This window comes from Anastrepha ludens, chromosome 5 (assembly GCF_028408465.1).
Source record: "Anastrepha ludens isolate Willacy chromosome 5, idAnaLude1.1, whole genome shotgun sequence".
NCBI classification, from domain to species: domain Eukaryota; kingdom Metazoa; phylum Arthropoda; class Insecta; order Diptera; family Tephritidae; genus Anastrepha; species Anastrepha ludens.
Genome location: NC_071501.1, coordinates 52,994,755 through 53,021,245, shown reverse-complemented (window position 1 = coordinate 53,021,245; position 26,491 = coordinate 52,994,755). Strand labels below are relative to the sequence as shown.

General features: G+C 35.5%; 2 protein-coding genes across 4 annotated transcripts; both read right to left on the bottom strand.

The window, feature by feature from the left end:
• Window positions 1-2,382: 2,382 nt before the first annotated feature.
• LOC128863859 (ciliogenesis-associated TTC17-interacting protein) lies at window positions 2,383-9,334 on the bottom strand. Its single transcript, XM_054103232.1, has 4 exons — window positions 9,258-9,334; window positions 8,673-9,199; window positions 4,842-5,055; window positions 2,383-2,987 (listed from the first exon to the last, which is right to left on the bottom strand). The coding sequence occupies exons 1-4, from the start codon at window positions 9,262-9,264 to the stop codon at window positions 2,530-2,532; spliced, it is 1,206 nt and encodes a 401-aa protein (XP_053959207.1). The 5' UTR covers window positions 9,265-9,334; the 3' UTR covers window positions 2,383-2,529.
• Window positions 9,335-11,424: 2,090 nt separating this feature from the next.
• Window positions 11,425-25,555, bottom strand: LOC128864248 (alpha-tocopherol transfer protein). 3 transcript variants are annotated; one of them, XM_054103816.1, is made up of 6 exons: window positions 25,413-25,555; window positions 15,421-15,571; window positions 15,255-15,349; window positions 12,069-12,413; window positions 11,803-11,981; window positions 11,426-11,736 (listed from the first exon to the last, which is right to left on the bottom strand). In XM_054103816.1, exons 2-6 carry the CDS (start codon window positions 15,557-15,559, stop codon window positions 11,631-11,633), a joined length of 864 nt encoding a protein of 287 aa, XP_053959791.1. In that variant the 5' UTR covers window positions 15,560-15,571; window positions 25,413-25,555; the 3' UTR covers window positions 11,426-11,630. The 3 variants fall into 3 exon arrangements, with proteins under 3 accessions (XP_053959790.1, XP_053959792.1, XP_053959791.1); XM_054103815.1 differs by lacking the exon at window positions 25,413-25,555 and having other exon boundaries at window positions 11,425-11,736; XM_054103817.1 differs by lacking the exon at window positions 25,413-25,555 and having other exon boundaries at window positions 11,425-11,736; window positions 15,432-15,563.
• Between the last annotated feature and the right edge of the window lie 936 nt (window positions 25,556-26,491).

Here is a 26,491-nt window from a genome sequence, read left to right as displayed (position 1 = left end):
AAAATTGATCAAATAAATAAGCAATATAGTTCCTTGCTGCGCAAAATCTTCCGGAAAAAGCACTTCTTCTTATTCGCGTCCCAAAGAAGGTGAGTTAAAGAGCTACGACAACAAATATTGATAATGTGCTTTCCTCTAACCTTAATGGCTCTAATACAGCTAAATTGAAATGCACTAATTTGAACTACAAAAAATCCCTCTTAAGTCACATTGATGCTCATAGAGAATCTGTCGATGAGAATCTGCGAAAATCGACCTGAAAAATTCAATATACACTTAGAGGTTTTGACAATACGTCCTCTTTCGGAGTTACGATTACAACAAACTGATGATGCATTCAATATTCAATTCATTGCAACTATGCTTCGGGAAGTAGAACCATTGCAGCAAGTCTCTCAATCTGAAATCGAGTAGTGGATTGTTGAACCTCATTCGGAACCCACAGCTTCAAATGAAAAATACTGCAGTGAAGACGACGAAACAGTCGATGAAGGAACCAACGGTGTGATGTTAAATACGAATAAAATTACGTTGGAGGAGGCAAAGCAAAACAATGATTACTTAAACGATGCTAGGACGCTGGACAGGCTCAGAAACTGTGTGGTACTGAACAAATGACTGTGTACAAAACCAACCTAAATCGAAAAAATCTGTAGTTTCAAATGAAAATTATCGGTTTAAAGTGTATTTATTTACTGTAATATAGTAAAAACATATAAACTTCGATTGTTATCAGTGAAACACTACTTTAATTTATATGGAAAAAACCGTAGTACTTGCGACAACCTCGAATCTTGCACAGAGCCATTATTTGTGTCATTACGTGCAGGAATCGAGTTTCTACTCTGTCATCAAAAATGCAATTTTAAAGTAATTTATTTATATATAATATTTATATTTTACAAAATCAGAATTGGGTTATCCAAACCCGAAAGTTGTTTCTTCTTATAAAAATCTTCAAAATTATTTTTAATTTAATAGGTCTATTTATAAGTTCGTGCGGTTTTACAACAGATGGCGTAACTTGATTATTATTCCATTGATCCACATTTCCAAACATTCATTGGAGAGCTACTGTCGTAAGGCACAAACGTCAGTATAAGTTTTTTATTTGAAGCGTAAACAACAATATTTTTACCACACTTGAAAATGTCGAATTTCGTGCCAAATAATGTGTTTTTGCGGGGAATTCTTCTTCATTATTTTAATATGAAGAAAAAAGCAGCCGAAAGTCATCGTATCTTGGTGGAAGTTTATGGTGAGCATGCTCTATCTGAGCGAACGTGCCAGAAGTGGTTTGCACGCTTTAAAAGTGGTGATTTTGGCTTGGAAGACGAAGAACGCGAGGGTGCGCCGCCAAAGTTCATGGATACCGAATTGGAGGAATTGCTCGATCAAGATCCGGCTCAAACGCAAGAAGAGGTTGCAAAAACTTTGGGAGTTGATCAATCAACCATTTCCAAACGTTTAAAAGCCATGGGAATGATCCGAAAGGTAGGCCATTGGGTGCCGTATGAATTGAAGCCAAGAGACGTTGAACGCCGTTTTATGGCATGCGAACAACTGCTTCAACGGCACAAAAGAAAGGGTTTTTTGCATCGAATTGTGACTGGCGATGAAAAGTGGGTCCATTACGACAATCCAAAACGTCGGGCAACGTATGGATACCCTGGCCATGCTTCAACATCGACGTCGGCGCAGAATATTCATGGCCTGAAGGTTATGCTGTGTATCTGGTGGGACCAGCTGGGTGTTGTGTATTATGAGCTACTGAAACCGAATGAAACGATTACGGGGGATGTCTACCGACGACAATTGATGCGTTTGAGCCGAGCACTGCGAGAAAAACGGCCGCAATACGCCGATAGACACGACAAAGTTATTTTGCAACATGACAATGCTCGGCCACATGTTGCACAAGTGGTCAAAACATACTTAGAAACGCTCAAATGGGATGTCCTACCCCACCCGCCGTATAGTCCAGACCTTGCGCCATCCGATTACTATCTCTTCCGATCGATGCAACATGGCCTGGCTGACCAGCACTTCCGTAATTACGATGAAGTCAAAAAATGGATCGATTCGTGGATTGCGGCAAAACCGACCGAATTTTTCACAAAGGGAATCCGTGAATTGCCAGAAAGATGGGAAAAAGTAGTAGTAAGCGATGGACAATATTTTGAATATTAAATTTGTAACCATTTTACGTCAATAAAGTTTCAAACTTCGAAAAAAAACCGCACGAACTTATTCATAGTCCTATTAGTTTTAATTAAAAATTAAGTAAATGAATATTATATATATGTATGTATTATGTTCACTCCCATTGCGATTTTATTATTATTTCACTTCCAAAGGGAATTATATTAAATAATGACGAAATTTTGACCATTTATGTATATAATATTATATTTCACGATTAAAAGTTTTGAAAATACCTATTTATGTAAACAAAAGCCTGAACACTTAAATTTATAATGAACTCAAAATTGTTTTCTAAAAAATATCTTTAACTCCGAAACACTTACGTCAATATGTACTTTTCATATTGTGGAAGAACTTAATTGTGAAAGGAAATACTGAATCTGGTTTATACTTGAGCAGACTGAGTATATAGTCGTATATGAAATCCACTGCTTCGGGATGAGTTTGTAAATATTGTGTGGCACTTTCTAATGTTAGTTTTCTTTTCTTTTGGTAATGGCTAAAAAGCAAGTTGTCTCTCTTCCACATTAATTCCAGTTTAGGTAGTATTCGCTCTTTCGGCTTTTGTGGGCAACGTGTTGTATGCAGTAGGTAGTTATAGTCAGGCCAAAAATGTAATACTATTTTGCCATTTGAAATAAAATATGTTTCGGATTTCTCTTCAGCGACATCATTGAAATATTTGCAGTTCTTTACAACAATTACGTCAGCAAAGTTCCGATAGAATATGCGCACCTTTTTACGTTCCTTCTCTACTGTGATGATACCACGTAACACTTTTCCTAAAATGAAATGCCGTTTTCCAGAATTTGACAATAAAAACTTAAGGATTATTAATTGATAAAAAACAATTAAGATGTATATATGTATGTGTGTCGCACCTTTTAAACATTTAAATTAAACATCAATATGGAATTTTGAATCAGAAAATATGGAATTTTCTACCAATAAAAATATGCTAATAAACATTTACTGTAATTCGTTTGTTTATATTTTTTTCATTATTGTGTATGTATATATATCGATATTGACAAGCATCAAAACATAGTTGCCACGATTCGATTAAAATGCATCGCATAAAAATCGCATAAATGAACACTATTTCCACGATTTAATATTAAAATGTAAGCAAACCCAAGGCAAACAGGCTGTGATGGGTTTGGGTAATGATATTGTATTATAAAAGGTTTTCCAATAAGAGGTGTTATTTTGATATTCAAAGAAAAATGCTATTTTTTAATATAAATGATCGGATGTTTATTTCATTATAAAGAGGAAGGTATGCCGTTAATAGTGAAAAATAACATCAGGCAAATGACCACCGCGACCACGCTTACAGGACAATATCCTTGTTTTTGTCACATTTTTGAATACTTCGATCAAACATATTTTGGTTTTTTTTACATTTCATTACACTAAAATTTCATGGGCTAAAAAATTACATGCTCAGCCATTTTCCATAGAATATCTACAGAAAGTATAATATTAATGTAACAATTCTTTGAAATTTTTTAATTTTTTGTAAATTTTTCAAAAAGTTAGGAACTTTGATTTATAACATTTTTGTTATCAGTATCAGTCTTTTTGATTCATAAAATTGATTTCATCCCATTGTGTTATTTCATGACTTATTTGTACGAGTATGACATACTTTTATTTCTTTTTTTCGTTATTTACATTTCAAGCTTAGTGTTAACGCTGCTTTTTTTAGTAAACTCTTAGATAATAATGGCCAGTAGGAATTAATCTTCGGTTGTTTTGTTTTGTTAATATTTAATTTAATTTAATTTAATCTAGTAGTGGTTTCTTAGCTTCTTCTTATTGTGAATACGAAGTAGTTATAAGTTCTAGTCGAAACATGACTAAATATGATAATACTTTCTCTGATGAAGAAAGTTTTGATTCTAATTTATTATTTACTTATCGCAATAGTAGAGATGCAAATAATTCAAATCAAATTTAATTGCTGTTGATCGATCTTTTCATTATTCTACTGTCCAGCTTGAAAATAGTTACTCTCTTCTTAACCAGCTTTACGTATGTCTCAATGAGCATCATGCCAATTTATTTATTTGTGTTTTTACATTCCGCCTGCTAGCACTGATTCTTTGTATCATACACTGAACAACATTTTGACTTTTACCAAAATAATGAAGTATACAATTTTTATATTCTAAGTGACTTTAACTTGAATAATAATATTGAAAATTTCGGTGGAATCAACTTCAAGGATGGTCTGTTTAGTCGTCTGTAAATCTAGCATGCTCTTTCTATAGAATTTGGTTCAGTGTCAAATTTCAACAACAACAAATGCCTTTAATTTTCGGGGTGCTAATTTTGACACTCTGAATTCAAAAATTGTTGAAATTCATTATTTATGTTTCGATGCTTTCTTGCTGAATGTTTCGATGCTTTCTTGCTGGAAACCATCGAAATTTTAAGAGCTGAGCTAATAAGTTAACCTGATACAGGAAAGGTTTAAAAATATTGAAGAATTGGAGAAAAAAATTATTCAATTTTATCGGGAGTTTTTTTTTAAGCTGCATGAGAACTATCGATTACGATAACTATGGTTTCACAGATGAAAATAGCAAAATGTGCACATATATTCTTAAAAAATACATATGTTCACTTACCGAATAGGTTCAAAGTATAATATTCGAAGTTCCCAACAAAGTTATTGATAATTAAGTTCCGCATCGCTAGTTGTACACCACCATCCATGATAAAAACTGGCATTCGATCTTTGATATTAATTACAGCTTTAAATTTTTGTGAGTCAGCATTTATTTTGGTTTCTCGAATCACCATCAATGTATCTCCTTTATTACGGGCTTCCATATTTTTCTCCTACGTTAATCAAAAACGGTTGCATTCAATTCTTTTCAATTTAGGAACCTAAATACATACTTTTGTACGCAATGACGGATCAATGTACTATAGATCTAATGATCACTTGATCTGTGCAAAATTAATAACAGCAACAAAGTTAGCAACTTTCATTGCTAAGTTGAAATCCGTTTATCGAATCATAGAAATTTTACTACTTTTAACTTTACTTCTGGTTTTAAATATTCTTTAGCCATTTTGAATACAACTAAGAGTTTTTTGGTGTGATTATTTCTTCAAAATAACTTTACAATTACCTCGATAAAATCTTACAGAATGTTTTCTAAGATAAAGGCATTCTAAGAGAGGCATTATTTATTTTGGATACCTTTTGGAATTGTGCTTGACCATTACTACTAATACAGTTTCGAATACCTCCCTTTACGTTTCAATAATTATTTTAACTATATGCAGTACAAGAGATTCAAACTCTTGCCTTTCGATAATTTCCCTTTATACCCACATATCTCATCCACTAATATCATACAACTTTTCACTTCCACGTGAAAATATTCTTTCATATGTAGAATATTCCTTCATAACCTAAGCGAAGACGATATGGAGCACAAGAACTGTTGCCTGTGTTGTCGCCCTCTTGCTTTGCGATACTCACGATGACTCCGGACAAAAGGCATGCATTGGCCAAGACACACAGCCAGCGGCCACCGTTGGGCGTCAAACGCTACTGTACAGGGTCTCGTTGAGCACACTGAGGCAAAGGACGAACCGGACAGCCAACCGCCGTTCAATTCGCGGACCCCTGCGAGATCTCCAAAGCCTAACTACCGCCAGGCATCAACGAATCAGCTGGTGCAACCAAGTGTCATCATCGCACTCAAATCCTAATATATCTCTTAGGTTAATGGTTCACGACTTAAGTTGAATACAAAATGTTAGAGTTCCTCAATACTAAATCGAATATTTACTTTTAACTTAAGATAAAATCCACCAACTTAGCATACTGCCTTTTTCTGGGATAGTTGAAAATGTATTGTACTACAGCGCCATAGAAACCTATCTACTCAAGAAAATCTCAGCAGTGAGAACAAAACAATACCAGCGAGAACAAGATATCCTCCATACTTTTCCTCTTATACCTAGCATTTTTTACCCGATGATTTTTAATTACGATACCAAATAAGTAGCGGTACTCTTCTGTCGATATTTTTAAAGCACCAACAAAACTTTTTATTTTAAATAAAACGATGCCACTCGTATAGTGGAGTTCACGAGCCAAAGCAACTGCTCAAGCAAATAGAGATTTATTCTGAACATCAACAAAATACATTTGATGCAGACTTGCTACCTATTAGCTCCCTTACATGAACCCTTAACTACATTTGTTTAGTTAATTTACCATAACTCCTATCATTTTCGTTGCCTTCCCGGAAAAGGTTTTTGTTTTTTTTTTTATATAATTAATTAATTACAACTTTACTCCATCTTTCAGGCAGCATACGGATTCCTCTGACGAAAAATTCAAGTTCTTTTGACTTGATCCATTCATTGAACAAGTTTGCGATGCTCTCGTAAGAAGTGAGCCGCTCTCCAATAAGGACTGACTGCATTAATAGGAACAGATGGTAATCAGAGATGCAATGTCTGGAGAATACGGTGGGTGGGGCAAGATTTCCCAATTCAGTCCGTCTAAATATTTCTGAACCGATTTAGCAACGTGTGGCCTGGCGTTGTCATGCAGGTGGTGCTTCTTTCGGTGCAGGCGGTGCTTCTTTCGTTTCTTTTCACCCCTAACTTTCCGTACTACAGTCTAATTTCTAACCGAAAAACATACCTTTTTTTCAAAAGTCCGCCATTTTGTTATTTTTGAAAAAAAAAAAATCCCGTTGTAGCACCTGTCAGAATGACAAACCTACAGAATAATAATCAATTTAACTTTTTCGTATCAGATGTCCTGAAGAGCCAAAATCCTGTTGACAAGCCACTTATATTTTTTTAATACGCTTACTTTGGTGCCACACTACTACAAAAAAATATGTCAAAAAAAATTCTTCTTGTATACTATTTGATGTCAATAATAACATACTATAAAATCAAAACGATCGCATTTTATTTTCTTAAAAAAGAAACCGAACGTAGACATTTTTGACGTCGGATGAAAAAGGATCGTTACACTTCAAACGAATGTCAACTACTGTGATCAAAACTTCATATATACACCTTCAAATCACCAGTATATTACTAGAGCGAACACAAAAATAGTATCAACAGTGACACCTCTTTTACGAGGGCTGAAACTTATTCCCATACCCTATAATATAGTAGAACGGAGCAATACACCAATAACATAAACACAATTTGTGGACTTTACAATACTCTTGACGGCGGATTTTTTGCCGCGGGGTATTTTAATTTCCAAACGCAAAGCAACTTTCAAAGAAGCCGTCAAATCAAGTAAGGAGCTGAATTATGTATTTACTTATAATACATATAATATATATATATATACTTATAATATATATATATCTCCGAAAAAGTCTGCATATGGACCCACTGATCCTGAGTTGACAGATTTAATAGACTTTACCATTGAGGGAAATTATATATATATATATATAATTGGCGCGTGCACCCTTTTTTAGGGTGTTTGGCCGAGCTCCTCCTCCTATATGTGGTGTGCGTGTTGATGTTGTTCCACAAATGGAGGGACCTACAGTTTCACGCCGACTCCGAACGGCAGATATTTTTATGAGGAGCTTTTTCATGGCAGAATAACACTCGGAGGTTTGCCATTGCCTGCCGAGGGGCGACCGCTATTAGAAAAATTTTTTCTTAATTTGGTGGTTCACCGAGATTCGAACCAACGTTCTCTCTGTGAATTGCGAAGGGTAGTCACGCACCAACCCATTCGGCTACGGCGGCCGCCAAAGAGGGAATAGTATAATACAATCAAATTATAGTGTAAACAATTGCTGATCTTCCATAATTCTTTACCTAAACACAATAACCACAACTGAAAGCTATTTAAGCGCTCACATAGATCTTAACCTAAATCTTGATACAGCGACTTACATTGAAAACGCGTTTGAATCAGCAAGCAGCTCTATTCTACAATCTATCTAAATAAAATAAAAAGTCTGAGGTATCAAACCATCAAATTCAACTGCTTGTCAAAGAAACGACGGGAATGGCGCCCTTGGTTTTGTTTATAACGTCTATTTCTTAAATTTAATTTAGTTCGCAGGAATTTTATATTGGTGATCAGTGAACCACTTTCATCCAATATAACTCTCATAAAAGTAGACAATTATTTGTTCTGTTTGCGAAGTTGCATTAAAAGTCCGAAGAACTCCCAATTGCCTGGGCACAACTTTTGAACAAGCATTTAGCGTAAGTGCGAACAATTTGGTGCGACTTTTTGATCCGCCAGTGAGTGTATACAAGGTGGCGCAAAATTAATCACTTTATCGGAAGAACTAGCAAAGAAGCATGCAATTTTAATAAAAAGTTAGTAAAAAAGTTATTCAAAACCACAATTGGATAATTAATTGTGTGCCACCTTGTACTTAGTATGTATGAATGTACTTGTTTAAACGTAAATATTTATTTGGATTACTTACTATTCTCGCTTTGTCTATGTAATCGAACTCACTACGCTTCTCTACTATTAGTAAAAATTTGTCATTATATTTGCCCCGCAAACAGTGGCCACAAATATTCTTGCTTTTCCCTTTTTCCATTTGACTGCGGCTAAATACTACATAACCATCATAGCTTTCTTCTATGTTGAGGTTCATGTAACCAACTTCTTTCAGCTCACTTTCCAGAAAAATTTTGTTTTCTTCATTCAGTTTGCAGGGCCCAGTTTTAACTTGTGATATATAAAGCTTTTCTTCAAAGAGCAGTGCCTGTTTCTCATTTCGCATTTCCTTAGCGGTCACGTCCCATTGGCATTCTTGAAACTGCTTCTCTGTGGGTTCGATGATAGAGAGTAACGCGGAAAAGATGCTGTCTAAGCTTATCTCGTCTTCCGGCCTCATAACGAATTTTTTCTGACAAGGCTTATATTCCCATGCATCCTCTGGCCGAGATTGAGTGATGTCCTCAAATTTGGGCGATTCAAGTAAACCGCAATCTTGAATGAATGCTTATAACAAAATTGTATGGGTAAATTTTTTATTAACTCATTCAAAGATATTACTAACCCATCATTAAATATAAATATTTGTTTTTTCTTAAATATTGAAATATTGTAAATTATTCCAAATTTCAACTGCCAAATACGAAAATATGAAAAACAATTGAAAACTGGAAAAATGCACAGCACAGAAAAGTCATGAAGAAATAAAAAATTTAATCATGATCTAAAGGCATCTTGACATGTTCAAATTCTACTTCAAATCTCTTTGGTTGATGATCTTCATATAGGTGTTTGGATATTTCTTCTTAAAGCGCTTTTACATTCTCGTGAGGTATTCGGTTTACCATCTCTTGCAAGTGGTTTTATACAAGGCGGCGCAAAATTAATCACCCTGTCGGAATATTTATAATAGCGTCGCACATAATTGACGTGACGAGGCAGCTCTAATATTCAAAAACATTTGCAATAAAGCGTGTAAAGTTCAACATAAAGATTTCGATCTATCAAAAAACTATCTTTTTATTTAGAAAAAAAGTTATTCAAAAACCAAATTGAACGATTAATATTTTATAAACCTTTGAAGTTCTGTCGACTGATCGTGATTATAATTTTTAATGAAGCCAGAGATCCACCAGGCCATTTCTCCAGATCTGAAAGTTAGAAGAGACAGTTGGGTTATGTGGCGAGAAGCTCAGCGGTCGCAAGTTGAAGCTCGTCATAAAAACAAGTTGAGTTTCAACCCCTAAGCCGAACTTTTACAGCTTCAAAATATCGAAAATCGAAAATTACAAACATCAATAAGTCTATTTATTACTATGAAAGTTTCTTTGCTACGTTATCAGAGAAAATTACATTTAATAAACATTAATAACTGAGATAACGTGTGTTATATAATATTTATTATTATTATGTATATTACTCTAACTGAGTATTACTCTAACTGAGTAATATACTCAGTGCTCATCTTTGCACTGTACCTATTCATCGTTCGGCTCCGCATTCATTGCCAACGAGCTGTTCAAAAATCAAGCCTCTCAATGTTACGAAGAAAAGAATACAGTAAATTTTGAGTGAAGATTCAGATTTAAAATATCAAAATAGACTAGCTGAACCGAAGCTTACACCACGCCACCAAGCAGCTAGAATCGAATTCGTCGATAGTCATTAGTTCTGGGATGATGAATGGCAATCCGTCATTTTTAGCGATGAAAATAAAACTTAATCTCGATGGGCCTGATGTTTGTCAGAAGAATTGAAGAGATATTCCCAAGCTACGACAAAGGCGTCAATTCCGAAACTACCACAGTGTTTCTCTTATGATACCCCAATTTATTTCATTTCGCATACGAATAACGCAGAAAATTACGTAGTGGTCTTGGAAAATGTTTTATTGAATTTTGCCGAAGAATTTAACTTCGAATCTTAGACGTTAAAAGAGAACAATGCTCAAATCCACAGCGCTAAGCGTACAAAGGAGTTTTTCGCGACAAAAAATAGTCCTATGCTGAAGTGGTCCGCTGTTAGTCCAGACCTGAATCCAATAGAGAGCTACTGAAACAAGTTTATTAACCTAGGTCCAATAGGCTATTCAAAAGCTATTCAATAGGAATGGGCAAAAATCATCCTTAGGGTCCTTCAATCACTCGTAAATTCGACGACGACTAACATAAGTTACAAAAAATAAAAGAGGACATACAAGCAAATAATTTTAGTTTACACTGTTTTCTCAGAATTTATGTTTTTCTTAGGTTTAATGTCCCATATAACTATTTCCTTTTATGCCCTTGAATATTAATAAATTTTTACAAAAAAAGCCTGAAAGAAATGCTTTATTCTTACGTTTGCTTTCTTCCCTTATGCCGAACCTTAACCTCTGATTATTTTATTACACAAAAAAATTTGTTTGTTCAGTGTCCTGCTTCGCTTAGTGTTTATGTGGATATATCTATCTCGATTCCCTTATGATGTTAAATTCAATGCTCATCTGAACAAAATTAGAATACCCTTGTGTACCTATCAAGGCGCGCGGATATAATAACTTATTTTTCTAATAAACAATAAAATTAAAAAAGCGAAAACTATACTATCATAGATTAAGTGAAAATTATAGCAAATTTCTAAAAACTTCTTACTCTTATATATACCAGCATGTAATATATATATGTAAGTATGTATATATTAATTTGCTAGGTACATAAATTTCATCTCTAATAAAACCCGAGCACGCGGGTATTTAATTTTTCAGTGATATTTTGTATTTTTATTTTTCCATAAATTACAACAAGGCTTGAGAGAGTGTGATAAATAGTATAAAATAAAGCAATACAAAATTTAGATTTACATACGAGTATTGACTACACACATACTGTATAAGACTCAGTTCAAAGTGATAGATGCTTAACATATTTCAAAGGTTTTTATTCAAATTTAATGTTACTTAGAATATATATCCTAACTGGCCTAACTCCTTGTGTATTCTCTGATTATCGATCAGATTGTCCATCCATAGTTGATACGGGTAATCATCATGTACACCACCATACCTTTCCAAAATAAAAAATAAAAATAGGATGTGTAAACAATTTAAGAATTTGTTCAATATATTTCACCTCTTCGGCAAGTGATTCGGGCTTATATGCTTATGAAGTGACTTCATATCCGAGCCATGTATGAACAAACGTTCCTTCATCGCGGCATTCATAAATGGCTTAAACATGTTGTATGCAGCATTGAACGCCCAATTTTGATTTACAATGTGCAGGGCTGAAGTTCTTACTGGCATAGATGTCTGAAAAAATAGTTTTTGGAGGATATATTTTTGGATTTCTATATATTTTGTAAATCACTGTGTTCTTAACATTTTTTAATTTCTTACCACTAATAAAGCGATCATTTTCTGCACCACGCTTGGACTTAAGTGAAATACATGGCTCAAAGAGAGATCTTTCAAGTCGAATATGCCTATACCGCCTATCACCTGTGCAATTGGCTCTAACGAGCCCAATTCGAGTAGAATGATCGTGGCACGAAATATATCGTCGACAGAGATTTTGCCTGGTTTCCATGCACCGAAACGATAAATCAAAATACGATGCCCTTTTTGATCCCGATATGGTGTTACTGTTATAATATCCTCATCGCCTAGGGATTTTAGCTGCAGCGGCCTCACTTTTTCATAATATGTCTTATTCTGCTCACGAAATTTGCAATAATTGACCATCTATATTTTTGCAAATTGTAAAAGTTATGGTTAAAAATAGAGACTCTTTGGTGTACAAAAGTAAATGACAGCACTTATATATATCTCTCTACATATAAATCTTACAAATTAAAGTATCAAAATAGGTGCATGTGCCCTAGTAACTCAGCTAAAACTTAATCGATTTATTACATTTCTAGACTGTCAACGCGAAATCAAATAAATTATTTTCAAGAGTAATATCTACATTCAAATTTTTTTTTTTTAAGAATTATAAAATAGAATATATGGCATACTCGCTTCTCTCGCCCCATCAATTTGTGGAAGTAGGCCGAAAATTAAGAATCTGAAATATTTATGTAGGTTCTTAAGTGAGCAAAATATATGTATATTTTATATGAACAAGAATTATCGATATCGATAACTATGGTTTGACAGCTGAGAATAGCAAGCTGTGTTGACATTTCTGTTCAGTAAGGTTTGGCAAGTCATTATGAATCATTTAACGTCAGAACAGTACTTCCAAATTATAGAAATTACTTCGAAAAAATAAATCTATTCGCGAAGTTCATAGAGCACTGGCGGCATCATCGGTACTTATTTCTTTAGAAATGAGGAAAGAGCTGGGGTTTCGGTGAATGACGAGCGCTATCGAGCCATGCTGACTGAATTTTTATTTTCAAAACTTATCCAGCTAAACATCGACGACATTTGGTTACTACAAAGTGGCGCAACTTGCCATACATAGCGCTTAACAATTAATTTAAATATTACAATATTCAAGCCACTATTGACGCCATGCGGTTAGATTTATTAGAAAAAGTAGTCAAAAATTGGACTGATTCAATGGTCCATGTAACTCGTACCATGCCATTAAATTATCTAGCAGATTATAATAAAAGAAAATTCATTCCAACAATGCTTCTGGTTTGTACTAGCATTTTATGTTATCAATTGTTCCATTATTATACGTCACATTAACTCTTTTGTGTGCATCCGGACCTGGCCAGACCAATTTGAATTTTGAATTAATTTTTAGTAGGTTATGGCAAGCTACCGGGTTCATATCTCAAGATATCCTCAACTGATCCTTTCTAAATATAAAAATAGAAAGATCGAAAAATTTGTTTGCAACAACAAAGCTGGAATACTGCAAACGATTTTTATGTGATATTCAAGGGTTTTTTTTTTGTGGATTTTATAATTGCTCACAATTTTGATGTTTAGAATACCAGAATGATTAATTCAAATTTGGCAGAAGGTGCAGGTGAGAAAGGTGCATAAAATCTGTGAGATCGCGAACGCGAGACATCAGATATTAACGACGACTTGACCGTACAGCAGTTCATCGGAGGATTACGACAATGAACTCAATATCGGCATCGAATATAATCATATACGGTCCACCAGCCGGAAGAGTCCACAACATTTTGTCGCGAAACCAGAACTGGGCAAAGTGAAGAGTTTCATTCCAATTTAAATTTAAATGCACTGCAATATTGGACTTTAAAAAATATTTCTCCAATTTATTCCTTCTGGAGCGGTTGCCCCTCATGCTCTAATACATGCAACATTGAATGAATTTAATGAAATTTCAAATACTTTGGCTTTTCATCTTCTAAACAATCGTCAAATTGTTACTGAATGAATTTAATATAAGTGTAAACTATTATAGTTAAGTTTTTTTTTTGTAGTCTATAAGAAGTCATGTCATGGCGGTCGCCGTAGCCGAATAGGTTGGTGTGTGACTACCATTCGGAATTCAGAGAGAACGTAGCTTCGAATCTCGTTTTTTCTAATAGCGGTCGCCCGCTATTCTGCCATGAAAAATCTCCTCATAAAAAATATCTGTCGTTCGGAGTCGGCTTGAAATTGTAGGTCCCTCCATTTGGAGCTCGGCCAAACACCCAAAAAGAGTGTACGCGCCAATTACATATTTTCTTATTTCCCAGAAGGTGTACAATAATCGAAAAAACTGTTTTTTGTAGTTTTTTTTCGGAAAACATATTTATACATATTCATAAATTTACAGAAATTAAAATGTTTCACGTGCCTTGTAACAAAAAAAATTTACAAACCAACAAACCTACCTACCATTATCAATCACTGCTTGAAGGCGTCGTGGCATTGATCCCACAATTTGGGTAAACTCTTTCCGTGTTCCATTAATCCGTCAACTCTTTCTTTGTGATTTTGCGTCAATTACTATACTTCGTCGATTTTTTCTCTCTAAAAGTTCCTAAACATGCATTTAAATCCGGACCCTGCGGCGGTGTTTAGTTGTTTGGGTGCGTAATACTCGTGTAACAGCCATTCCTTGACAATTAGGGCCATTGTCTTGTTGAAAAACCTAATCTCGCCCAAGACCTAAGCATTCTACTAATGGCTTCAAATGCTGTTCCAATATGTTTTTATATTTATATCGGTTCACAGCAGCTTTAATAAAGGTCATCTTTCCAACGCCAGGTGCAGCTGTAGCTCCCCAAACCATTACGCTACTGCCGCTGTGCTTGACAGTTGCTATCGAATTTCTTATTTTCATAATCGAATTTCTTCTCCTCCACATTTTAGCCCGACCGTCCTTTCCAAATATATTGAACTTCAATTCGACAGTAAATAAAAAACACAAGCCAGGAAGTAAGCAATCATATGAATACAAAAAAATGAATTCCAAAAAATACATCAACAATTTTTTTCAATTATATACCTTCTGGGAAATAGTAAAATATGTTATTGTGTATAAATTTAAGTCCTTCACTGTACATATGTATGTATTTCAAAATTTACTAGGATTAAATAAATAAATTAAAAATGTGATTTTACGTGCTTGAATAACAGAAGAAATAATTAGCTTTTGTTTACCAATTCGAAACTGCTCTCCACGTCCCAATAGCGTGCACGTAGAAATTTCTGCAAATAGTCATCATCAGTGCGGTGGGGCTTACAGTTGTCATGTTCTAAAAGCATTTTGGACTACCAATGTTAATACTCATGCAGCCGGAAAACTTTAAATAACTAAATTATCTACCTAGGATGTACCTGCGAAAGTCGTCAATGATCTGTAGTTTTGTATCATCACATTCACCCTGTTCTTTGGCTATCTTTTGGATCTCCTCTGGCAACTCAGGCTCAAGATCTATATCGTGTTTAATTTCAACGGATGACATTATTGTTGAGATCTGAAATTTGAAATGCAAATAAAGCTGGTCAGATTTCAATGTCACACAAACAAACTCTTACATATTATACTTTATTATATAACATATGTATATATATATATATATATATATATATATATATATATATATATATATGTATTATGTGTTGTAGTAAGATTTTCAACAATTGAACAGGTAGAGCAGCAAAATAATTGTAAATAATGCACGCTCTTGCAGGCACGCATGTACTCGGGTGACAACAGAATTAATCACCCTTGCGGAATTTTTACAATTTTCGTCAATTATATTTGACACTTGTGAACTATACTGTATTATACAAACAGGCAAACAATGGAGTGCGTAAAGATCAAAATTAAAATTTCTTTGACTCAAGATCATTTTTTTTAATTCAGTAAAAAAGTTATTCAGAATGGTTGATTAGTTTTGCGCCACCTTATATATACATAACATACATGGCGTTCACGAGATTCCAAGGTCCCGGAAATACCGGGGTTGGCTTGTTTTAAATCCATAACCTCGAATTAAAAGAGTAAAAGTTTATTGCAAAATTTTATTACAACAAAAGCTTTTCAATTTCCAAGCCTCTAATTTAAATCTCAAGAAATTTAAATAATTTATTTCTAACGCATCCTAATAATAATAGAGTTTGAGAATTACCACGATTTAATATTAAAATGTAAGCAAACCCAAGGCAAACAGGCTGTGATGGGTTTGGGTAATGATATTATAAAGAGTTTTCCAATAAGAGGTGTTATTTTGATATTCAAAGAAAAATGCTACTTTTTAATATAAATGATCGGATATATATCTCATTACAAAGAGGAAGGTATGCCATTAATAGTGGAAAATAACATCAGGCAACGCTTACAGAACAATATCCTTTTCATGAAATTTTCCATAACCGAATTGCAAAGTGGCTGCCCTATGTCCTCGATAGCCTCACGAATTCCATCTTTGAGGTCTTGAATCGACCCTGGGCTGTTGGCGTAGACCTTATCTTTCACGTGGCCCCAAAGAAAAAAGTCTCAAGGTGTTAAATCACAAGATCTTGTTGGCCAATTGTGATCACCTCTTCGAGAGATAAGACGGTCCGGAAACTTTTCCCGTAAAAGATCAATGGTTTTGTTGCTTGTGTGGCACGTAGCGCCGTCTTGTTGAAAATAAACGTTGTCTAGATCAGTACCATCCAATTTCGGCCATAAAAAGTCGTTAATCATCCCTCGAAATAGCACCTGTTTTTTCAAAATAACACCTGTTATTGGAAAACCCTTCATTTGGTTTACCAACTGTTTTAGCTGATGTTTGTGCTTAAATGCACTAGCGGCAGCAAACCCAAAAGAAAGCTGCGGTGGAAACGTTATATATTATATTATAGTTTTGTAATATGTCATCTTTGGCTCAAATTCATAAAGAGCTTGAAAACATACATCAATAATTAATTGGATCTTTTTGTGAAGAAAACTTAAATGGATGTACTCACAGTATCACTAATGTAAACGGCTCCTTAGGTATGGGTTTATTTGAGAAAATATTTGCATGTGCAACGGATTTAATTTTTGGTTGCTTGGAAGTACCACTCTGGCACTTACCAAGTAGCACTAAAACGCCATGTTGATACCATTATAAGACCTCCAACAAGAGGCTAGAGCTGTTGATAAAATGGAGAAGATGGGTTGGCGCACTGCCCCAGGCTGTCGATGAAAGGAGCACCCAATGACCTTAATCGTCTAGCTGCCTAGCCCAGACATTTACAAAAAAAGTGCTCAAGAGTCTCCTTTTCTGAAAGGTCCCCACAGCTTCTGCAATGGGGGTTAAATGGTGAGCCTAGCTTTTCCGCGTATCCAATGGCCGGTAAACACTGCTACAAGTTTGGAAATTGAATGACGTGGTGTCCCCATGACTTTCTGAGTCCTCCGTCTATTGTATTGTGGCCAAAGGGTTTTCAAAATAGCACAAGAAGAAATGGAACTCCAATTTTTCTGCCCTTCCCCTAAAATAATTTGTGTAATTCCCTTTTCACAACTAAAAGGGGGATGCCAATGACTGGATAGCAGGCCTATGAGACCAATTCAGCCCTCTTCTTGCCAAGCTCATTAGCAATTTCATTTCCTCAATGCTCCTATGGCCTGAAACCCTGCACCCCCCAAGAGATTGTATCTCCTCCTTACAGGAGTTTACTAGTTTAGATCTGCAGTATGGCGTCACGGCTTGACTATCGGAGAAAATGTTAATATCTCCCTCGCTCGCATGTTCCCTAAGTATTTTGCATGCCTGCTGAATCGCAAAGACTTCTGCCTGAAATACACTAGCAGTATTCTGCAATTTTAAAGTGATAAATTGGTTGGTTAAGACAAAACCCCTGCTAAGACTCCCGATTCCATCTTGGAGCCGTCAGTGAAGACAGAGGTGCACGCTTCGGTGCAGATTTTCCCCTGGATCCAATCCTGCCTATTTGAAAATATTGCCCTGCGCGACCTTCAAATTCCAATTTGCGAATAGAGAGATCTATCCGAAATTCGGAGAAATACGGTGTTAACTGCCCGAAAATGCTACCATGTCCCTTGAGAGATTGACTTCAGAGGCCAACCTCCGTTAGCCTGAATATAAATGGATGGAAATAACGTAAAAGTCCATAGGAAGTAAGTCCAAAACACCGTTCAAGTTTCACATGCTCCGGTGATGCCAACCACTGCAGCCCTTTGCACCCTCCCCAGTTTAGTGATATTATAGCCCTTCCAAACAGCTTCCAACCAAACCAGGCATCCATACGTTAAAATTGGCAGAAGCAGTGCGTTATACATCCACTGCACAACCTTCTCTAATGGAGTTTGGAGTTAAGTATCTCTCCAAGATACCTAACTTCCAATGAAAACGGGAAAACGTGGTTATTTAATTTGGGAAGTCTGAAGTGTGGAGGTTTATATTTTCTGATAAATAGCACCAGCTCCGTTTTGTCGCAACTGGCAGCCCAGAGACTAAGTACAGCCTTTCCAAAATCTCAGCCATGACTGAGGGAAATGTTCCCGATACCATTAGGACCAAGTCATCGGCGTATACTACCACCTTAACTCCACCCTTATTTAACATTTTCAGAACTTCGTCAATAGCAACTAGCCAAAGTAGGGGTGAAAGGACAGTGGAGTAGTATGCAAAAGCAGTACGTTTTACGTAAGAATTCATTTATTTCTAAAATATTAGTGACATATGTAGTATTCAGATGACTTCAGGTAATTAGAATTGCAAAACAAAAATAAATTAATATAAACAAAACGCGTCATCCTGCAAAAAAGCGTCTCATGACGCGTTTCAGACGTCAAATCTACCCAGGGGTTTAAGGAAAAGTTGGATAATTTTTCAATATCAATAATCAATATACTATACATACGTTAACTACCTTAAACTGAAAAACTTATAATTTATTAGACGCGCTGATAAAAGACTTTGAAATATTTTGTAATGGTGGAGATAAAAAGCTTCGAATGGCATATGATGATTTTTTTATGAAGAGCTTTTTCATCGTAGAAATACACTTCGGAGGCTCACCATTTTTTTTTTAGTGGGTTAGGTTTAAAATGACTTCGCACTTACAGTGACCGTCGTTTACGGCGTTGAGTGGTGTTGCCACTAACCTTTGGAGACACTCCGGAACTACTTTCTTCATTACTTCAAGAGGGCCCAGAACGGCATCTTTAATCCAACCAATTCTATTCAGCTTTCATGCTTTAAGCTTGTCTTCTTATGTCTCTGTCTATGAAGTTTCGCTTTGTCGCATATGTCGAGGTCTACCTTTTGTTTCCGTAGTACGTCCTCGATGTATCTCTTTGCCGCGTTCCAGTTATCCTCGCGTTCGAACATCTGCTTCCTCAGAGCATCTCTTTCCGCGAGCTATCTGAGCCACAACAAAAAATCTGGCCCCAGAAAATGAGCCTGCAGACAAGTTGAATATATAGGTATTTTCCTACTTCTTGGTTCACTAGCAACGTGTCAGTCTTATGTTTGGCGAGCTCCCCGCTATGTTCCTCAAGCCATAATTGCGTCCTTATCATAACTCGGTTCAGCTTCCTCCTAACGTCCTCAGTGGCCCAGGTTAGTATGACCGCCGCCATATCGTCCGCGTATCCTACTAGATATGTATCTTCTGGCATTTCTATGCTCAAGATCTCGTCGTAGCTCAGATAGCAAAGATCGGGCGGAGAATAGATCCTTAAGCGGCACCAGGTGTTACCGTTTTTGTTGCCTGACCATCTGGCGTATAGTAGAGCAATTCACGCTCTGGAGAATCCTTAGCAGGTATGCAGGCATTCGAAACCTTGGTCGTAGTGTCTTTATAATGTCTATATTTCGTAAGCTGTTAAAGTCGTTTCGTACATCAAGCGTTGCCTATTTACTAACTCCTCTATTGCGCCAAGAGTTGATTTTCCGCGTCGGAAACCATATTGCCTTGCTGGCAATCCTCCTACACTCTCAACTCTGTTTCCCGGCGCTATCCAGCATGCGGACGCCAGGCTGACGGTTGCGCTGGGGCGTCTTTAGCTTTACTGATCAGCGCCAGCTTCTGTTTTTTCCACAGCTGTGGAAGATGCTTTAAGCAGCCCATGCTTTATAACCTCAAGCACCACATATAGTCGGCTTTTAGCCACAAGTTTAAGAGCTTCAGTTGGAATGCCGTGTGGGCCTGGAGCTTTATTCCTTTTGGGGTTTGTTGTCACGGTTTTGAGTACTTCCTCAGTGAAGGATGGAAGTATCTCGTCACCTTGGAGGTCTCAGCCCCCGCACAGAATAGGGTGTGTAGGAAAAAGTCTATCCACTATTTTGCTGAGGTTTGCAATTAGCTGCAGAGGGACGACCGCTATTAGAAAAAACTTATTCTGTCATTTAGTGTGTCATGCACGGAGATTAATATAACGTATTATATAATAATAATATACAAAAATAAAAAACTTCACTTATTCTTTTTGACATTAAAATCTAATAACACAGATAATATTTACACACATTGACGCAAATTCATTTTTCAAATCGCTTTAGCTTCTCACGTGCTATTTCAATTTTTTGGCTTCTAAGAGCGCTTTCTATTGCTTCTCGCTTCTCTAAAAATTCTAATTTGTTTTCTATGGCATACTTTTTGTAATGCCAATTTTTAATACTGTTTAAATTATGCAGCATTTCCTTTTGTGTTTTTAACTGCTCGGACGCCAATAGCATTTTTATTTATCCCACCTTCGGACTTCTTGGCTGGAGCGTCCATGCTCCAACGTTAACTTAACGCGGTTCATTGGTTAGCCGATTAATGCCCTCTTCGGTGACATAACCAGTTAACCCAAACGCCAATGACTTGGCCCGAGGTAGCTTTTGCCTCCCACAATATCAGGGTTTTTTTCCACTAATACGACAATGCGCCCAATTTGTTGATTGTTTGATATTTTTCGAGAATAATTTTTAAAATAAATACAAATTTTATATTTTAGGTATTTCATCAGAAATACTTACATTATTTTTTCCATCTTCTCAAAATTATTACCACAACTGATAAATAGTAGTTATTTGGTTTTGACAGTTCATCTAACCACAAGTAGGTCTAGTTATGAGTCGTAATAGATGCAAAAACTTAACGAACTCAACTGAAATGAAAATTTGAGTTGGGTTCTGATTTATCAATCAACGCAATCACAATCAAGCGAAAAATATTAAAACAACTATTGGCAATGACAAATATGATCAAATCTGTGCTGATCTCAACCATGTCAAGGATTTCGATACTGTACTAACGAAGCGGAAGCAAACGTTTCCGTATAGAAAAAACCGTTTATTCAACTTGGATTTGGAATATCATTAAATATTAGATGAAGCCCCTAAATTCGTATTTTTTTAGATAAGATATTATATGTTATTGATATAATAACTGGCCGCCGTAGCCGAATGGATTGGTGTGTGACTTACATTTGGTAGGGCATGTGCTCAAAGCCCCGTGGGCGCATGAGACACGAACGATTTTTTCTAGCAGCGGTCGTCTCTCGGCAGACAATACCAAATATCCGAGTGTTTTTCTACCATGAAAAAGCTACTTATAAAAACCATGTCCCTCCTTTTGTTAAAAAAACATTAAGACGGCCACCACAAATTGGATAAGCTCGACCAAACACCTCAACAGAGTTGTACGATCCAATAATAAAGTATATCAGCATTTTTGCTATGAGGTTTCGTATATGTGACAACGCTGAAAAATATTTATATACATATATACATATATTCTGCATTTCATGAATGAAATTGTTTGCCATACGCTGCGTTTGTGTGAATTTATTAACACATAAATATCGAGGTGGGTGCAAATGCGTTAAACCGTTGGATAAATAAGTGTATGTATGTCATAAATAAATATAATACATGTACGACAATATCTTATGCCTATATTACTACTACTTGTATATATAAGTATGTGTACGTGTTTTATATTAAATTTACTACAGCACTAGAGAGAAATTAACTAAATGTATCTAGTGCGATAATATATTAATATATTCATACTTACGTATGCGTACATTTACATACTAGAGTGTAGACGCATTTGTATTTAAAAATATTAATATTCATCAGCCGACAAACGATAGCACATAAATATTGTAAACAGTTTTGACTACAATACTTAAAAGAAGGTAGTTCCACTTAATGACCTTAGCAGACATGTTAGTCAGCTGACTTTTGCTGTTACTATGACACTTTCCACGAAATGTACCAGATTCAAAACCGTTATTAATTTTTTTGTTTTCATTTGCCTTCAACTAAATTCAAATTCAATTTTGTAAAGAAAAAATCAGTTCCTTATTAAGTCTAAGAGCTCTTTGACAGAATCGCTATGTGTGTGACGTCCCGATGTGCAATTTACTCGTGTGTTGTTTGTGTAATTTCTTCTTTTTCTTGCATTCTTGTTCGCATTTTCACATCTCTCTCAAACAATTGCACCAATGTAACGTCACGCACTTTCTGGTGAGCGCAATCTTGTTTCAAACATACTTGAATATACAAAGTCCGGCACTCGAAGTTTAACCAATTTCAGACCGCATCAGCTGTCTGTTAGTTGGCTAAATGACAGTCCAGAGTATTGTTTACAAGCGCGCGGTAGGATTTTGCCGAGAGTAAACGCGAAAAAAGAAAATCAGTAATAGATTTCAAACGTAATAGTGTGATTGCATTATATTTGGCAGGAAAATCACAACCAGCGATTGTGCGTGAGCTCGAGCATCTTAAAGTAAATAAATTTTTTGTTTATCGCACTATTACTCATTACAATGATACTGGTAATCGCGAAACGTCATGGTGATCATCAAAAGACTGCAACGTCACGTGAAATGGTTCAAAAAGCGAAGAAGCGACTTCAGCGAAATCCTCGACGAAGTCCCAATCAAATGGCGAAAGAACTGAAAATATCTGACCGTAACATCCGCCGCATACTGATCTCGAAGTTAAGCCTTACAAGATTCAAAAGGCGCATGATCTCACACCAAAGCAGTAACAAGTCAGACTTGAGAGAGCGAAGGAATTGTTTCGCTTGGTCGAAAGCGATCAATTTCCGAACATTGTGTTTTCTGACGAGAATATTTTTAAAAGTGAGCAATTCGTATACTCCCAAAACGATAGGGTTTATTTCACCGATCGATCATACGATAATTTGAGTCATCGATCATCACCAGGAGGCAGCACTCGCCACAGGTAATGGTTTGGGCCGCTGTAACCACAGATGGACGCTCTACAATCGTTTTCATCGAGCCTGGCGTAAAGATAAATGCGAAATATTATCGGGAAAGTATTCTGGAGATTGCTTTGAAGCCGTGGGCAGACAAATATTTTGGTGGCAGACCATGGATGTTTCAACCGGACTCAGCAAAGTCTCGGAAAGCTCGAGTAAACCAAGAATGGCTAAAAAACAACGTTCCGAACTTCATAACGCCCACACAATGGCTCTCAAATTCACCAGACGCGAATCCGATGGATTATTCTCTTTGGATCATTTTGGAGAGCAAGGTCCGAACTAAAAGATTCACCAGTCTTAAAGCGCTGAAAAAAAGTCACATTCGGGCAGCTTGCGATTCGTTTCTGGACAGTCTCAAAATCATAGCAAGCAAAAGGTGGTCATATCGAGCAAAAGTAAATTGATTCTTAATTTTGTATTATTTTCACATATTTTTTACTCAGAATTGAATAAAAGCAATTTTCCAAACTAAATTTATGGCCTTTTTAATTGGTTACACCTCGAATGCCGGACCCTGTATATGAAAACTAAGTAGAATCTAAGTATTGACAGAGGCATTGTGCGCTTTAGCACAATTGAAGTTGAAGCGCTCTAACTGAAAAACGCTTTATAATCCTAGGTACATAAAGAAGACAGTTAAGCACGGTGGCCTAAGTATAATGATATGGGCTTGCTTTTCTTACAATGGCGTTGGCCCTATCCATATGATAAATGGCATTATGGATAGACATGTTTATGTAGATATATTACAAAATATAATGCTACCATTTTCCAGTTGGGAAATGCTTATAAAATGGGCATTTAAACAGGACAACGATCCGAAACATACGAGCAAGCTTGTGAAAGATTGGTTTGCATCCGAAAAGATCGGTCTTATGCTATGGCCACCTCAGTCCCCTGATCTTAATCCTATCGAAAACTTATGGGGAGATGTTAAGCTGTGGCAACTGCAAATGCTTCAAACAAAGCTGAGCTTTGGCATGCGGTTCAGGAAGCATGGTCTCAAATCCCTTTGAAGCATTGGCAGGACCTTATCCATTCCATGCCCCGCCAATGCGAAGCCGTTATTAAAAATAAAGGCTATGCAACTAAATATTAGACTGTATTGAATATGATGAACTCATAAAATCATTTATGAATGAAGTTATTCGGTTTTATTTTTCCTTTAATGTAACCACTACTATAATTATGAACAGCCACTTTTCGATGCACTTTGCAAAAGTCATCAAAAAATTACACAAACCAATGGAAAACAAATGGTATCTTTTCACTATTCTATTCTGTGTATGCTATTCTTAGAAATATATAATATGAAAACCCGTTTAATTTGTAAGGTTTAACATATGGAAAAATGAATATGAATGTTGTGAGGTGCTGCACTACTATATTTTTGAACACAGCTGTATATATATATTTTACAAAGTACGAAACTTGGATTTATATGGTGTTTGTTATAGAATGAACTATATTATATTTGTATAAAAAAAGTTATTTAAATTAAAATTACATAATTGAAATTTTCAATATGTGATGCTATTGTAATTTTGCAACATGAAACGTTTTTGCTGAAAAAATTCACAAAATAGCACAACGTGCGTAGAATCATATCACTTTCTAAGTTTGATTCAAACTTTACTTGATAAATTTTCGTTTTCACGTAAATTCTATGCCTTGCTTCATTTCACTTGTGCGATTAACACTTCCATTGTTCATCAAAATTAATATTTTTAATAATTAATATTTATAACAATGATTATTGTATTTTTATTATTATATTATAATAATTAATATTTTTGAGTTAACTTATGTTAAATGTAATTTAAACTTCATTTTTCATAACATTTTTATTTAGCGCTGCTCTGTTGTTCTAATCTAATTAATATTAAATTTCATTTACAATTATATATGCGCATATTTCATTTTCATTTGTTGTATATTTAAATGGCGCAAACTGAATATAGCTTCAATTGATTTGAAGTTAAAGTTTAATTACGTCAATAATTTTTAGTGATTAATTTAATTTCAGTTCAACGAATTCCGACCCTTTGGCAATACCGGTGTTTATTAATTTCCAAGGTCGAATTTACATACCAGTTCGTTTATATTTAGAAACCGCAAAAATCTATTCAAAAATCTAAATTCACTTTTGTCCACAAGCTTAGCATTTAAGAACCTTTTTCAAACAAAGATCGGTATTAACTGGCGCTTTAAGCGCTGGAATCACAGTAAAAATGTGGAAGCTTTTGTGCTGCTGGAGGAAACACTGAAACAAAGAGCGAGATATGTATGTTTAAATGTGCTCAAAAACAAAATTATATATGCATACATACATATGTATGTTATTATAGCTTCAAAGAATTAAACGACCAGTTCTAAAACGCTGAAGTGAATTCGCCCGCTCAGTGTTGAGCGTTGAGCGTAAATCTTTCATGATTGGCGACATACCTATACAGTATTTTTATATATGTATGTTTACGTGAATGGATACTGTATACATGTATGTACATATGTATTCTAAAATACTCACAGCCGTCTTCAACCTCTTCATCCTCAACGATCACAATCAAGCATTTTGTGGTCCACACGTACACATACATATCCATATAATACAATATATACATATGTATATTCATATATAATAATAATAAGTACTAATATAATCTAAAACATTCAAACATTGTACTAATTATTCAAATTTAATAAATAATTTAATCCCTTTCCCGTATTATCAGTTATAACGAACAAATGGTGTCGCCCTGTTTGTTTGACCTTAGCCTGCTTCGTTGTTCCGAGGGGCTTTTGACATCTAGCAAAGTTGTAGTAGGAAACTTGATAATATTGAATGCACTGACGGCAATATGTGCAGTTTTAACATTCCGTTATTCAGATGATTACAAAATTGCGATCGTATGCATGCTCTTTAAAGCAGTGAAATAATAATTTGTATATAAATATACTTTTCAAATTGATAAACCACAGGAAATTATTTTTTTTTTCTAAAATGTAATTTTGCTTCAATCTAAATCAATATCGTTATATTAAGGAAGATACTTTTGATTTTATAATACGTTTTCACCAGAGCCCACCCTTGACTTGCAAAAGCCCAAATATGGCAATTTGGTTTATAGACGTAGCCAAAATGAGCGTCACCGCAGAACACCATAAGTTGG